The 16478-nt window shown below is 46.8% G+C and overlaps 2 protein-coding genes across 9 annotated transcripts; one reads left to right on the top strand and one right to left on the bottom strand.

Moving 5' to 3' along the window:
* The first annotated feature begins 1791 nt into the window (after window positions 1–1791).
* On the top strand, window positions 1792–6119 carry si:dkey-165a24.9 (probable G-protein coupled receptor 132). 8 transcript variants are annotated; one of them, XM_064325584.1, is made up of 4 exons: window positions 1792–2596; window positions 2962–3003; window positions 3179–3790; window positions 5150–6119. In XM_064325584.1, exons 3-4 carry the CDS (start codon window positions 3213–3215, stop codon window positions 5562–5564), a joined length of 993 nt encoding a protein of 330 aa, XP_064181654.1. In that variant the 5' UTR covers window positions 1792–2596; window positions 2962–3003; window positions 3179–3212; the 3' UTR covers window positions 5565–6119. The 8 variants fall into 8 exon arrangements, with proteins under 8 accessions (XP_064181654.1, XP_064181653.1, XP_064181650.1 ...); XM_064325583.1 differs by having other exon boundaries at window positions 2962–3016; XM_064325580.1 differs by having other exon boundaries at window positions 1792–2611.
* Window positions 6120–6661: 542 nt separating this feature from the next.
* On the bottom strand, window positions 6662–12881 carry LOC135249903 (prostaglandin D2 receptor 2-like). The gene is made up of 2 exons (XM_064325585.1): window positions 12534–12881; window positions 6662–9212 (listed from the first exon to the last, which is right to left on the bottom strand). Exon 2 carries the CDS (start codon window positions 9116–9118, stop codon window positions 7976–7978), a length of 1143 nt encoding a protein of 380 aa, XP_064181655.1. The 5' UTR covers window positions 9119–9212; window positions 12534–12881; the 3' UTR covers window positions 6662–7975.
* Window positions 12882–16478: the final 3597 nt, after the last annotated feature.

Below are 16478 nucleotides of genomic sequence, written 5' to 3'. Positions count from 1 at the left end.
GTTACCCTGTGTGATTAACTACATCATTCGGAGGCTTGTGTGCACATTTGAAATACTTATTTTTGTTGATTTGCATAAGTTTGAATGTATTCAAACTTATTCAAAGACACAGAGTCACACATACTGTACACAAATACTGATCGCTTGCTAAGATTGTCTTTCAAAGTCACGTGTGGGTGTTTCTGTTGCTGCCTAGTTTAAGTGAAAGGCCTTTCTGCACAGAATTTCCATTTTCCCAACCTATTTGCATAGCAATTTTTTATTTTCATTTTACACTGCAGAGTATTGTGCTGAGGCAAGTGACTGTGATTACAAATGCGCCACCTATTTCTGCTTCCTGGTTATCCTCCCCTTTTTTCTTGTGCTACCTCACAGACCACCTTAAAAGGGGAAGTGCGCCATTTATGAAAACTGCAGTTTCCTGACAACCGTTTCACATTTACTTTACATTACGTGACATTTATCCGGCAGACGCTTTTATCCAAAGCGACGTTACAATAAGTGCATACCAAAGGTCATTGGGACAGCTACAAAACACAGGTCCGATACTCAGTACTCATTTTGTACAGTTATTCATAGCGATGAAGATTTTAAATGTGTGTGTAGCTGACTTTTGTCGTCGTCGTTGTTGTCGTTGTTGTCGTCTGTTCCAGCCGAGTAAGAAATGGGGGGCTACGCGAGGATGCTTTCTCCTGACTGCCTTCTGCCGGTTGCTCCTCCCACCCGGCGGTTGCCGTGGCGACAAGATCCTGGTGGTCCCCGCCTGACGGGAGCCACTGGGTGCACATGGACATCCTGCTGAAGGAGCTGCACGCCCGGGGACACCCCGGCTGACCGCCATCCGCTCGGCCAGCAGCTGGTACGTCGAGGGCAGCGCGCCACACGACGCCGCCGCCGACGCCGCCGAGCCACGGAGGACGAGGTGGACCTGGCCTTCTACGACAAGCTGGCGCGGCGTACGCTGGAGATTCGGCGCAAGGGGCCGGTGATGCGTTTCCTGTACCCGCGGGCGGAGGCGGCCTCCTTGCAGGCGCTGGGGCACGGCATCTGCGCCAAGGTGGCCACCGCCACGCTGGAGGACGCCGCCGCCTTCGTGTCCGGGCTGCGAGACGCCGGGTACGACCTGGGGGACTGACCGACCGCGCCCTGCTGTTCGGGGCGCTCCTCGGGCGCTGCCTGCGCCCGCCCGTGGTCTGCGACGCGCGCTGGGTCAACGCCGGGGACGGCCACTTCCTTCCCCGGGCGGCGCCGACCTGCTCGCCGTCCAGCGCGCCGCCGCCCTGTGGCTGGGGCGGGCCGACTTCGTCCTTGAGTGGTACGCCTACCACTGCCCGGACGTGGCGGCGCTGCTCCTTGGCCCTCGCCGCGGCCTCCGTCTGGGCCTGCGCGGCCGTCTGCAGGAAGGCGTGCTGCAAGAACCGCCGCGGCCGCAAGAGGAAGACGGACTGAGAAAAAAACAAAAAACAGCCGCACACACCCCTTCCTCCCGCAAAAAAAACCGACGCCAGAGAGGGGGGAGTCATGCACGAGTGACGTGCACGACTGCTCGTTTAAAAATACAACCAGCCTCAGTGCGCACCACATCCCACACACAGCACACCTCCGTGCCCTTTCTTGAGTTTCCTCAGGTCTAGCAGCGCTCAAAATTCACTCCAGCTCCACATAAAGTGCGCGGATTAATTTTTTATGTAATAATGTATAAAAAAAAAAAATGCTATGTAAAAGTTGTGTAAGTCGCTCTGGATAAGAGCGTCTGCGAAATGCCTGTAATGTAATAATGTAATGTAATGTATGCGGGACACTGCTCCAGCATACGTGCCATTGTTGTAACAGCATTTCTAGTACTCATGTACCTACTTGTCTGGGCATTATAGGTTATTTAATCAAGCTGAAAAAATGTATGCTGTGAATTAACCCTTCGAAGAGTAGGTTTTTTGGAATGGTATTTTTTTTCTTCTAAATTCAGATGTCAGTGTTCTGGAACTCTGTTGCTTTCCCAGTAGTGATTGTTACACCAGCATTGGAATGTTCAGTTCAAAACATTCTAATCACGTATTTGTGATCTCACACCGTGAAAGGGGCTAATTACCTAAAAATATTACCTGGGATATTTGTGAGGTCGGTCAAAAGTTATTTCAGAAATCTTTCATTCTCAGTTTCAGCCGCACCACCAAAACCAACAGTGAACATTTCTAAAATGGCACATAAAGGCACGACAGTTCATGCACTTCACAGGGAGGAGGGGGGCGGTATCAAGCAACACTGATAGATGGCAGCCCTTGATATTTGAAACTTTGCAATTATGTTCTGACTTCCTACTGCATGCTTGCTCTTCCTGTAGCCGGCTCTGACAGATAGGCAGTGAGGAAGTTAAGCAAGTTGGTTTTTTTTTTTTTTCCTGGCAATTCGTACAAATAGTTTTCTTGTACGATGCTCTGTCAATGTTCAGCACTGAGCCAGGCGTGTGTGTGGCAGTCCTGCGTGTAGGTCTCGCGAAAGCGTTCTTTTTCTCTTTCTTGTTACGCAGGGAACCAACCAGGCATATAAGTTTTCACCATTTTGTACACAGTCCTGAACGGTGCCATTGTTGCGCAGGGTAATTTGAGTACAGGTGAGTGTTGAATATAGGTAACTGTCTGGGTTGTCTGGGTCTTCCTGAGTTTTCAGTATTTACGTTTTTATTATTATTAGTATTGTTATTATTATTATTTTTTTAAGTGTCTTAAGTGACAAAAGAAAAACATGTTGCGGTGAAAACATTTTCCAAGATATTGCTTATTTTATTTGTAATGAATGTCCCTCGTCTTGTACGTTTCAGCATAGTAGAATATGATGTTCTTGAAATTAAGGACAGTGACTCATTGGGTCCTACTGTGGACAAAATCAATTGGCAGGTCTCAGGAGGACGTGCAGTAGAGAGAAACATTTGTTTGTTCAGAGACAGACTGTGTTGGTCCACAGGCATGGAGCTGAAGCTGAGGGTTAAGGGGCACTGGTGTTAAGGCTGAGTATAACGGTGATGTGTAAAATTTCTTCCCAAATTTTCTGCTTAAAAAAATTTTGAATTCGCATTATACATTTGATTATTTTATCTGATTTTTTTTTTTTTTTGGAATAGCATTAACCTTCCCAAGACTCATGTGATGCTCTGCTTTTTTTTTTTCTTTTTTTTTTTTAGGGTTTTTGACCGTGGAACTATTAAAAAGCCCATCATGAGCAACGAGAGTTGCAACTTCTCACTGGATGCTGACATCTGGGGGCTGACGTGCATCTACGGCCTGTCCTTCTCCATGGGGCTGCCGGCCAATCTGCTGTCTCTGTGGGGACTGTACCAACTGGGCCTTTCCGGCGGGGGGGTCCAGCTGGTCTACCTGATCAACCTGCTGGTGTCGGACCTGCTGCATCTCCTCACCCTGCCCGCGTGGATCCTCTACCTGCAGCGGTCCCACCTCTGGATCTTCGGCTCAGCCGCCTGCAACTTCGTGGGCTACCTGTTCTACGTCAACCTGTACGCCAGCGTGGTCTACCTCTGCCTGGTGGCCTTGGACCGGTACCTGGCCATCGTCCACCCGCTGGGGAGCCGGCACGTCCGCACCGTCCGGGTCGCGGTTCTGTCCAGCCTGGCCGTCTGGACCGGCACCTTCCTCTTCAGCCTCAGCGGGCTGTACCCGTCCGTGTACCGGCCGGTCAGCGGGATGTGCCTGGAGCAGTACCCCGTCAGCGCCCGCTATGCCCGCTTCAAGATCGCCACCATCGTGCTGGGGTTTCTGCTGCCCTGTGGCATACTGGGGTAGGTGTGGGCTTGTGTGTGTGTGTGTGTGTGTGTGTGCCTGTGTGTGCTTGTGTGTGTGTACGTGTGTGTGTGTGCTAGTGTGTGTGTGTGTGCCTGTGTGTGCTTGTGTGTGTGTACGTGTGTGTGTGCCTGTGTGTGCTTGTGTGTGTGTACGTGTGTGTGTGTGCTTGTGTGTGTGTGTGTGTGTGTACGTGTGTGTGTGTGCTTGTGTGTGTGTACGTGTGTGTGTGTGTGTGTGTGTGTGTGTGTGTGTAGTTGTGTGTGTGTGTGTGTGTGTGTGTGTGTGTACGTGTGTGTGTGTGCTAGTGTGTGTGTGTGTATGTGTGTGTGTGTGGTTGTGTACGTGTGTGTGTTAGTGTGCATGTGTGTGCTTGTGTGTGTGTACGTGTGTGTGTGTGCTAGTGTGTGTGTGTGTGTGTGTGTGTGTGTACGTGTGTGTGCTAGTGTGCATGTGTGTGCCTGTGTGTGTGTGGACGTGTGTGTGTGTGCTAGTGTGTGTGTGTATGTGTGTGTGTGCTAGTGTGTGTGTGTGTGTGTGTGTGTGTGCTAGTGTGTGCGTGTGTGTGTGTGCAAGTGTGCATGTGTGTGCTGTGTGTGTGTGCAAGTGTGCATGTGTGTGCCTGTGTGTGTGTGTGCAAGTGTGCATGTGTGTGTCTGTGTCTGTGTGTGCGTGTGCTTATGTGCATGTATGTGTGTGTGTATTAGGTTATCATGATTTTTCGTGCGATTGCTTTGCTACAGAGGAAGGTCCCGTAGTCCTTGTAGCTCGCAAGGATGGAAGCACATGTCAACGTTGGCACTTCACCAAGCTGTCAATCTCCATCACACATTGACATTATTATTTAGTGGATGCCATCAGGCTCATTCGGCCAAGGCACCACGCTGTGCTGCATGGATAAACCTCACAGTCTTGCCTGTGCCAAGCGTAGCCGGTGGCACCATTGGGTGACACAGTTGCCGATTGCGCCAGCCAGGGTACGAGAGGGTTCAGGTTCGGTTAGGGGGTCTGCGTTTCACCGCTCTACAGTGACCCCCCCCTGTGGTCATTCGGGGGGGAAGGGCTGCATGTGACAGCAACGCACGAAAGGTCTTCCTCCGACTCCACTCTGTGCGAGTTTGGCTTTAGTCCACGGTGTGAAGAAAAAAAAAAAAAAAAAAAAAGTACTTGAGAACGGTGATTGTCTGTACTTGTTGCACAGGAATGCGGGCTGTGTTTGCAGATTGAACATTCCAAGTTGGGGTGGGAATTGGGTATACTCCACGTTTGGGTGCCCGATGTAAATACATAAGCGAGTGCTGTTTTGACTCTCGCCCTCTCTCTCTCCCCCTCCCTCCCTCCCTCCCTCCCCTCATAAGCTACACCTCCGCTCGCATCATGGTGGCCCTGCGCGAATCGCCGTCCACCTCCGACCGCGAGCGGCGCAAGATCGTGGGCACCCTCGTCGTCATCACCGTCATCTTCTTCGTCGTCTTCGGCCCGTACCACCTGGTGGGCGCCTACAAGTTCGTGGCGTACTTCCTGGCCGTCGACCGGTGCGACCTGGAGCGGTCCCTCTTCCTCGCCTACCGGCTGTGCTTCGCCCTGACCAGCCTGAACAGCCTGCTGGACCCCTTCTTCTACATCTTCCTCAGCAACAACGTCCGGAAGGAGCTCAAGTCCCTGCGCTGCCTGGGCAGGTGGGGCTCCAGAAAGAGCAACTCAGGCTGCAACCTCTGCCTCGAACAAGACGACAGCCAGTATAAAGTAACGGACAATTGTACTAGGGTATGATAATACTGCTGGTAATAATAGTAATATTAATAATAGTAGCAATAATAATAATAATAATTATTATTATTATTATAACAACAATAATAATAATAGTGTTATTATTATTATTATTATTTTGTGCCCTTCATACAACTGTTGTAGCTGAAAGTGCATACGGAAGCTCAAGTTATAGTAAAGCAATCAAAGGACGCTTAAAAGAAACAGGACATTTCCCTTCAAAACGGTGCATGTAAAACGATATGTAAAAACACAGTAACCATAATAGAGAAGAGCTGCTGATAAAAGTCCATTTGGTTATCTAAAAGCTGACTTAAAAAAAAATATGAGTTAGACCCCTGTAATAGGGCAAATCATATACTGCATTCTCTACATTTTGTGTCTTACCATGTTTTTTTGGGTGGGGTGGGGTTGTTCTATTTGTTCCGTCTGCCTTTATATATTGCCTAAACAAAACTGTAAAAATGGGACGTACATAGTGCTTAGACTCGGTACACTTCATATTTGCGTGTATGTCTTGCATACGTCTCCCAATAAACAAATAAGAGCACCTTAAAATGAGTTCTGAAATTAATTAATTAAATGAACAGTACCCAGTGCAGAGATATAAAAACAGGTGTCCTATGCGCTCTCTTCTCGGTTCTTGTCAGAACAAGTGCTGTCGCATTTTGCTCTGTTTGCGACCGTTGAGTGTTTTTTTTGTTTTTTGTTCTGAGAATACCAGTGAAGAGAGCATTGCTGCTTTGAGTCTCTCTGGCTGTAGTCTAATCAGCTGGTGACAAAGGCATTTGCTAATTTCTCTGCCAGGAAATACCTCGCATTTACGATGTTCCACAGATGATAAAAATAAACTTTTTAAAGCTCAAATCAGCACCCACAATTACGCCAAGATCTCTTCCGTTTTTGTGTTCATGGCCAGCCTAACACAAGAGACACATTTTCTCTGTGACCCCTTGACTCAGTGCCTTGGACTTTCGTTTTATCTTGGTTCAGCTGGAGAGAATTCTGCTAGAATTTTGCCACTCATCTTACTAAGGTGCAGTCTGAGTATATCCTCACAGATATACTTGCACAGATATACAGTTATAATTGCATACAACTGGCAGAAAATGACATTTAATACCATGCTTTCTGATGAAGGGGAAGCATGTACAAAGAGGAGACAAGTGGGCCCAAAATATGACCTTTTGGAACTCAAACATTTCTGATGTTCAGTATATTCTCCTAAGGCCACAAAAAAAATGATAGGTTAGAAAAAAAACAAAAACTTTTTAGTCATGGCTGAAAACATTTTTGTACTCCCCGAGGGGGGAGTTTTTAAGATGACTGATTAGACTTTTACGTTGAAAGCAGAACTAACGACAACAGAAGAGTTTAGATATGGATCTAAAATGACTAAGAACCGTGGTACCCACAACGCTTTTGATAGAGATCCATCACGGCAGTTTTAAAAAAGCAGAGGGCAAATAATCAGTTAATAACAACCAGTTTACAGTGTCTGTGAAATTGTCTTTCAAACAACAAAAATGTTTTAAAAAATCATGGTGGGAGCAGTTTCAAAACTGTGCCTGGATGGTTTTAATAATGATAAAATAATAATGATAAAATCTTACTTATTATCTGTACATCAGCAAAGGTATAGGACTGAGTGACAGTCCTGACAGCTGGGCTGTTCTGTGAAATAGGCGTGTCTTCAGTCTGGTGCTATTTATCTCTTCCCCAAAAGGATGATGAAAAGTCAATGTCCGGAAATAAAGATGGAGGTCCACATTAATGAAATAGCACCTCCTGGTGGCAAAAAGTTGTAACAAAAAGCAACTTCAGCATCTGGGTGAAAAAATTGTGTGCAGCAAGCAGCCTGCCAAGCAGGTTTGAGAAAAACAAAATTCTTTTTGTGTCTGTTAAAGATATATTTTTTTTCTCTCTACATCTCCATTTTGGACGCACCTCCTGGGGAGGGGGGGGACACACGACTAACACAACTTTGGAAAACATCAAAGGCCCCCACCCCCAATGTTATCATGTTGTATTGGGTGGTACTGTTAGTGTCCCCCCCCCCGCCCCAGCCCTGAAAAAAATCTGAGAAGAACATTTCCTGTTTGTGGACACTCCCCCCACGCCACCCCTCCCAACCCCAAAACTGAAATGAGATCTACGTCCTTGGGTGCAGTGAATTGTAAACAAGATAAAAATCTATTGAAAGTTCTTATCCAGAAGTGCATTGGCTGCCAGGGGCGAAGCCAGGAATTCTGGGCCCCCTGAAAGAACATTGCTCCAGGTCCCATCCTACTGGTATTTTTGTGGGCCCTCTCTAGCACTGGGGCCCCCCTCAACTTGTGGGCCCCCTAGAATCGTCACCACCTTTCACCCCGCCAGCGGTGGCCCTGGCGGTAGCAGCGGGGTGGGGGTTCCCCTCAAAAGACGGGGTGCTCCGCCTCCTCCTTGTCCCGCCTCGCGCCGTTGTCGTTGGGCGCGGGGCGAGGGTGGGGCCCCTTCGGCAGCAGCTCGCTGGCGCTGACGGAGGAGGGGGCGGTGCTGCGGCGGCGGGCCAGGTCCCCGAGGTCCTCCGCCAGGACGTTCTCCAGCACCGCCCCCAGCGACTGCCGGATCTTGGCCAGGAAGTCGGGGCAGCTGAAGACGTAGACCAGCGGGTTGAGCACGCTGTTGAGGAAGGCCAGGCTGGCGGCGGCGGGCAGCGCCCGCGCCACGGGCTGCCTCAGGGCGGGGTTGTAGTCGGCCCCTGCCTCCAGCACGCTGAAGGTGTGGTAGGGCGCCCAGCACAGGACGAAGGTGACGATCACCGCCACCACCAGCCGGAGGAAGCGGAAGGTGTGGCGGTGGCCCCGTCGCCGGATGCTGACGCTGACCGCCACGTAGCTCCCCACGATGGCCAGCAGGGGGAGCAGGAAGGCCAGGAGGAACTTGCTGACCGCCAGGGCGTCCTGCCTGCTCCGGCAGAGCGTCTCGGCCGGGGCGCCCTCCGGGGCGTGCTGCCGGAAGTTGTAGTAGCACATGATCCGCCCGTCGCAGCGCGGGATGGTGTCGCGGAACAGGTAGTAGGGCACGGTGTTGAGCAGCGCCAGGCCCCAGACGGCCCAGCACACGCGCGTGGCCAGGCCCACGTGCCGGTGGTTCTGGCACCAGACGGGCCGCAGCGACACCAGGCAGCGGTCCAGGCTGATGGCGCCCAGCAGGAAGCCGCTGACGAACATGTTGAGGAAGAAGACGGAGGAGTGCACCTTGCAGAAGGCGGTGCCCAGCGTCCAGGTGAAGCCCCGGGCCAGGAAGAAGGTGAAGAAGGGCAGGGAGGCGGTGGCCAGCAGGTCGGACGCGGCCAGGTTGAGGATCCAGGTGCTGTTGACCGAGCGGCGCACGCGGAAGCCCACCACCCACAGGATGAGCAGGTTCTCCAGGATGCCGAAGGCCGAGATCACCCCGTGGAGGCCCACCACGCCCATGTTCAGCGCCCACTCCGAGGAGTTGGACGCCGTCCCGCCCCTGTTGTTCATCATCTCCTGGATGATGGGGCAGTACAGGGAGCTGTTGCAGCGATTCATCTTCAACCAGCCAACCAACCAACCAACCAACCAACCAATCGGCTTTGGCCTGGCCTGGCTGCCTCACACGCGTACCATCTGTCTGAAACTGGTGCTGACACAGAACAGGAAGGAAGACACGACAGTGAGAAGAGCAGTGGCCCGATTTCAGGCTCAAAGACTATTTTTTTTGCGAAGTGGCGAAACCACTGTAGAGTGCTGCAGAGAGGAGTTTAGGCAGTGTGAACTGCCCCTCACGAAACGTCCGATCACCAAAGTACTGAAACACTGAAACTGAAATTGCTCTGGACCGTTCCATGCAGCTACACAAAATGGAGCTTGTGTTTTGTTCATGGGAAGCTCTACATCACCCTTGGTTTGGGTATATGCGTGCGGTCCAGACCTGGATCAAATACATATTTGTTTTGGATTCAAATACTTTTCTACACTTTACTGATATTGTCTGGTGATCTTGATCTTGTCTTGTCTTGTCGGAACCAATGAAATACTCTCAAAAAGTGCAAACCCCGCCTTCTGGTCATGTTGACTGGCTAAATTACACCACGCAAGATCAACAGAGCACAGAAAAGTATTTGAATCCAAAACAAATATGTATTTTACCCATGGGTCTGACGGCGTCACTTTTATATGGAAACTTATCAAGTTCCAAGCCATGAGAACGTGGTTACAGTGCAGCCACAGAGATTGTTTTTGCAGTCATGTCGGGTGCAAAATTATCTCTGTAATCAGTACCAATTTCCTTTGTTTTTTCTTTTTTCTCTCAATGCAAGTTGCATGCTTTCCATTGCCTCTGAACTGTACTAAACTATTTGCTTTCTTGTCTGAGCATAAATGGTAGACTCGATTAGACTAGCCTGAGCGTATACAATCGCACAATCGTGGAAGTAACGCATAAACAATATGCTAATCTCCTTTACTAGTAGTCATTTGAAAGTGCCTCGATAGTGTCCTGCCCCGAAGGAGTCTGGGAAACACCATCAACCACGCAAGACCAAAGCCCCAAAATATGCTTTTTTTGCACCTTATAAATTTAAAATGCGCAAACTTTATCATTAAAGTTTATTACAACAAACTGCGGCTGGCTGCCACAGAAGGGTGTTTTTTTTTTTTTATTTTAATTTAATTTTAGGAGAGCAGGACAGTAGCCTACTCCGTCCTTTTGCAATTATTTGTTTATTTACTGTTGTATTGGGACAGGTAGAAAGCAGCGAGAACAAATGATAGAGAAGGGACCACAGCTGAGAGAGGGATAGGACCCCCAAACGGCGCATATATGGCTAACGGCTGCACCGCCGTCTCTTACGGAACGGTTTGATGAAACTAAATCGTTATGAATCTTTCTGCCGCGCTAGCGCCTCACAGTGTACTTCCTATCCTGATTTTGTTTGATTGACCGGGCGCTGCTGCCGTCGTCCGGTTCTGACTCAGAAGCGCATGAGTCAGAGTTTTTTTTTTTTTTTTTTTTTTTTGGCGGTCCATCTCCACATCCTTGATAGTTATCGGGTCTTTTTATACTCTTTTGTACTGAATTCTTCTGTTCAATTAGCTTAAAGATTAGCTGCATTTCAGCCATAGTTTGTTCTCTGGTCTTTGTGAATGGTGTATGCTTCCTGACTCCAAACGCCATCTCCACAGATGAAAACAAATGCGAAGACCGAGACTAGGCACTCGCTGGTCTTTTATGTGTGAATAATCCATGCAAAAGGAAACACCTGAGTAACACGTGTCATTCATCCGTTGACTTAATTTTGCACAGCAGAAAATGGTGGGATTCAACACAAAAAGATATTCCTGTAAAATGGTAAAACATATTGGCTTATTTACACAGGCAACATGAAATATCTGATTGTCTGTACTTCAGTCTCTTATTCATCTTTTGGACTCAAATCCAATGCCTGAAGTATGTAGCAAAAATAACAAATTTTACTCTACTTTTCCCATACTTTTGGCTGGGTCCCATACTCAGGGGTGTATGAAGCGCGGGGGGGGGGGGGGGGGGTACTTTTAGCCTGTTACTGACACTATGAGATACCTGTATCTCGCATACATGTAGAATAATAAAGAAACGACAAAGCCCGCTCTTGCAGGTGAGAATGAATGAGGGTAGCTGGCTCTGGTAGACCTAATTAACCTTTCTATCAGCTATAGTATTTATTGTGGGGAGGGCGGGGTGGCATTGATTGATTGATTCAGTCAGTCAGTCAGTCAGTTATTCAACTGATGATGCGCAATAATCAACATTAGACTACTTCAAGTACAACTGCGTAAAAATACCAGAGTTTGCTGGAAGGCTGCAGTACCTGAGCAGGTAAAAAGGCATAAAAAGACAGATAAAATCATGCAACATTTTGCAGCAGCACATTACCGCAGCAGACAGGCACGAGGAAGTTGGAGGCAAAATAGCAGAAACAAAAGGTGGCAGAAATACAGCAGTAATAGACCAGTGTACCAGGAAATATCATATGTGATCGCTGCAATAGAATATCACATGGCCGATTGCATAGGCTATCATGTACAGTAGCAGCACAATTGCACAATAAAGTCACCGGGGAAATAGTTCCAATGTGCAGCCAGCGGCTACGTGTAGCTGAATCTATAGCATATGACCGACGTCGATAAAAAGCTGCATGAGACATAACGCCCCGAATTACTTAGCAGTTTTTGCTCTTGCTCTGTTTGTGCTCATTTTGCCCCCCTGTAAAGCGTCATTGTGACAGTTTACTGCAAAAAGCGTACTATACTAAAATGACTATGGGTGACCCATAACTGTAGAATACAAAATTAGGGAGCCACTGCACACGGTTGTTCAATTATCTAACAATATTGCATTCTCGAGACTGCATTGAGAATCCGTTAAAACATATTTATTCAAACAAATAACAGTACCAATAGATTTATCCAAATATATGCACTACAAATTCTAACCCCGAGAGCAAAATCGCGTCCTTTCGACGAACGTGGAACGCCGCCGTGTTGTCTGTTTGACGTCTCCTGAGTAACCAGACGTTTCATCCGGACGTTCCCTCGTACACCTCACACGTTATTCAGGCTGAGTTAGAAGACATTAAACAATATTTTAGTGGTCTCGATCAAGATTGGCAGATAGACCATCTAATGTGGATGTCCACCGTACGTTGACAGAAGAGCCAAGAACGACCCGTTTCGATTTAATCGGTTTATCCGTGCGACGTCGCTTGCTCACTGGGAATAAGAAGCTCAGTTTTAAAATAAAAAAAATAAAAAAAACTTATAGAGGAAAGAAGACAAATTTTCATTGTAATACAACCTTAAAACGGCATAGAGTCAGAAATAAGAGCTCGATGTCCCCTATATGACAATACTACCAAAATATAGACAGAGCTACGTGCGACATTCGGTATGAGCGCAAAAAATAAACTAAATAAGCAAAAGTTACCTTTAAGTGCGATGAGTGGTCTTGTTTGGATTTTGAAATAAGAAAAAACGCGCGCAGGTAGATGGCAGATTTTCCACGGTTGGAGATAAAGTGCGGCTTGTTGAGATGCAGTGCGATGTGCTTATCAAGTTTGTCACGCGGATTTGCATCGACTGCCCAACCTCTCTGGCTCTAGTGATTTTTCAGTAAATTCGCAAGCCATGTGCCCAGTGCACTAGTTTCCCGTAGCACAGCTAAAACCGGGTCAGAAACGAAAGCAACGTTAATCTCAGCTCTCTCCCAACGCCAAATTATGCGCTGGTGTAGCAGGGCAAGTCGCGAGACAACAGAAGTAAAGAATTCTAACTACGGTTGAGCAATGGCCAGTGTTCGCTAGTATTATTTCCCTTTATAGCTTTGAAGCTTGAAAGCATGCCAATATCCTCCTGAAACCCAGCGGAAAAAAGTTTCAGTCAGCCTATTTTTGTTTATTTTGCTGACATAATTCCAGTGTCTGGGATGACTCGAATATATTACAGTGAAAATATTATTTAAAATATTATTTCTCTCTTTCTTTCTGAATACCCACCGTAGTGTAGATTTCAGCATAGTAGAATATAGTAGATATGTTTTTTTTGTCCTAAAGGGGACAAAAATGAACTACAGGGTCTGTTGGTGTGTTGCCCTCCGATTGTTAAATAGCATTGCGTAGATCATACCTTTAGAGAAAATGACTGATGGGTCATGATTGATTTCTTTTTAATCGCATCGTAAAATTCACACGTTGAATTCGTTATGTTAATTTATCTAACGAAAAGCCAAGCAGTGGGTGAAAGAATATATTGATGCACCGCCTTACCTTATCAATTATTACTTATTCGTCCTTTAAGTGATTCCTTAAAACTAGAAAGGATACAACTTGTCTCCAGTTGAGCAGTAGGCCTATTTAATCTACAGCTTCTGTGTAATGACATGAAACCCGACGCGGTGATGACTCTTTGTTTTTAATGTACGAGATGTTGCAATATCCAGACTGAAATGTGACGGTTCTGCTTCTCAGGAAAGTCTTCTGCTTACATAGCTGAGGCCTCACCAGACGACAGACTTGTTGCATCAACCAGGCTGTCGGCTTAGCCTGAGTTTAAGGTAAAATAATGAGGCGTTGGCTACGAATTTCATAATTTGAAATATGAGTAATGTGATTAAAAATAAATAAATAAATAAATAACAGCAGCAGCCTACCGATAGGCTAGCCTACTACATGTTAGGGCCAGTCAGTTGATCCGATAGACTGTGATTTTGTTTGTTTATGTTTTTGTGTGAACAACTGTGCAAATGAAATATGGACCGGATAATTGCAACGTAGGCCTGCAGTGGGCCTATTTATAATAGGTTATGCATGAAAGTGTTGTTGAAATACTGCCTTCGTGATACTTATGGACGCATTAAAATGCACTAAATGGACGCATATTGGTCTAAAAAGAAAACTCATTTATGTGGCGCGGTGTTCATTATTAGACTACGCCTATTCCTTGGTTTTTTTCTTTCAATGCACGGATCATATTACTCAACTCTGACTCACAGAAGTAATGCAGAAAGAAGAACAATCTCTCTGTCCTGAACCTGCTTTGCGTAATTTCTCCAAAGATAAGTGGCACAAAGGGAGGTTGCGCGGACGCAATATACCGAAGCTGAGGCTGACGCTGCCTTCTCGTTTGAATTAAAACCGCGTGACTACCGTGGAACAGGGAGGGCTTCAGTTCTAAAAAAGGATAATGCAAATGTAATTGCCAAGTATCTGTGCACGGCTTATGCTTGCGCCCTAACTGCGTCCATATGCAAGCATATTGCGTCTTTTAAACCCTGCACTGTCGGTGTTCCCCACACGGGACAATGCTGCATTACTTTTGATAGAGTAAAATGTATGTTTGCTGGATCCATATAAGCTGTGCAAGAATTGAATTGAAGCCGAATATATTACTGTGTATGAATACAGGCCTACCCTACAGTATAGTATAGACACAAGCCTGAGCTATGATCGTAGCCAGCTATGCCAGGCAGTTCACGGCTGCTGAGCGCTACTGGCCTGGTCTCATCAGGAGCAGGGTGGGGTTAGGCCACTGGTTTAGGCAGACTGGCTTCCTCATCCCATTCCATTAGTGCCGCCATTATCAGTGCACACACAGTGTCAGCAGCTGCACCGCTGAGTTACACCTTACTTCTAATCATTGCTAGCCCTGGCTAAAATAGTCGTTACCAACTGACGGGTTGGTAAAACGAAGCCCGGACCAACGACTGCTTTTTGTCTGTAAATTGTTAACACATTTTGAAAACCCTTCACTGACGACGACGGACTTCCAGTAACCGTACTCTGCGCTCAGTGAAAAGGGCAAAAAGTCAATGCAAAAAGATGGATTCCGCCCCTGGATTTCAAGAGAAATTAAATTGGGTAATCCTGCCCTCTGGTGGAAGCATTAGGATATGATTTTTCTGCTGATTGTCTGTATTTCATAAACCTTAGGAAGCTCTAAGTACCTTGGGATAGGGAAGCCACAAAATCCATGATGCAATCTGGAAGCTTATGCATTACCAGGCCCTTCCGAATTCCAGGTAACTGCACACCTCCGTGATTGAAACTGTGTATTTTACCACCTAACTGAATTAACTACCTCTGATTGTAACCTGCGAAACTCATTTGATTGTTTTCTGCAAGATTCCTTATTAAATGTATGTTACCATTCATTCTGTCTTAACTATTACACTGGAGAGTTTTGTTCTCACCACCATTTATTCCCTCTGAGGAGGTAAAAAAATTACTTTTGTCTGTCCTTTTGGGGGTTCAGGCCTGTTTTTTTTCTCCACGTTAAAGCATCTTTGAGACAGTGTCTGTTAAAACAAAAAGCTATATAAATAAAGTTGAAGGTTGAAATGCAGTGAAAAGCGATAATGTTTTGGGGAGCCCCGGGTTGGACGGCACCAAAATTTTCTGAATTTATAATAAATTATATTTAATTGTACTTGTCTGTTTAAAGTTTTTATAAATTCTATTTGTTTGCAGATCTCTTTTGTAAAAGAGATCTTGATCTCAATGAGACTACCTTGCAGCAGCCATACCACCATGCACCCTACTCCTGCTGAATGGCTGATGCTCAGCAACTGTGAGCTTTGTTAGTACTTGGATGGAAGACCACCTGGGGAAAGTTGCTGCTGGTAAGTGGCGTTGGTGGGCCAGCAGGGGGCAATCTTCCCTCTGGTCAGATGACTCCTGGGCCCCAGTGCTGTGACGGGGACACTGCTATAGGAGATGCTATAGGACACCGCTTATCTTTCGGATGAGATGTTAAACCAAAGTCCTGACTCACTGTGGTAATTAAAGACCCCATGACACTCATTGCAAAGAGTAGGGGGATCCCTTCTGTCCTGGCTAAATTCCCAACCTGGCTCTTTCAGCCTGCCACCTCATCATCCCCTGATTTAACTGGTTAAAAATAGTTCAAATGAGATTGCACATGGTCTTTGATTCTTTATTGAAATTATTATTATTATTATTATTATTATTATTCGATTTCTTGTGGAGGTGTGCACTGTGCAAGAGGTGGTATTGAGATATAATTAAATACTGCATCCTGTAGGCCCACGGGCTGGCTGGACCTGCACAGAAAGATCAGAAGATTGACAGGCAAGTCAACCACATCATTATCCCTTGCACTGTTCTGTTCCTGATTATAATGGCCATGTAATAATGGTTAAAATTACACATTGGGCAGAGTTGCGACTGTGACAGGGTTGTTCGTTCGTCCTTTCCCAGGACCCCTGATGGTGGTCGGTCGTGTTCTGTTACCCCCAGTTACCCCTTGGATTTGTCCCGGGACACACCACCCTGTCCCGTCTTATTTTCACACAACTGTACGGCCTTGCAATGGCATAGGTGTAATTTATGGGGGTAAGATGGGGGGTTGGGGGAGT

Source organism: Anguilla rostrata, chromosome 3 (genome assembly GCF_018555375.3).
Source record: "Anguilla rostrata isolate EN2019 chromosome 3, ASM1855537v3, whole genome shotgun sequence".
NCBI lineage: Eukaryota > Metazoa > Chordata > Actinopteri > Anguilliformes > Anguillidae > Anguilla > Anguilla rostrata.
Note: the sequence above shows the minus strand (reverse complement) of the source record. Positions and strands in the feature narration are given on the sequence as shown.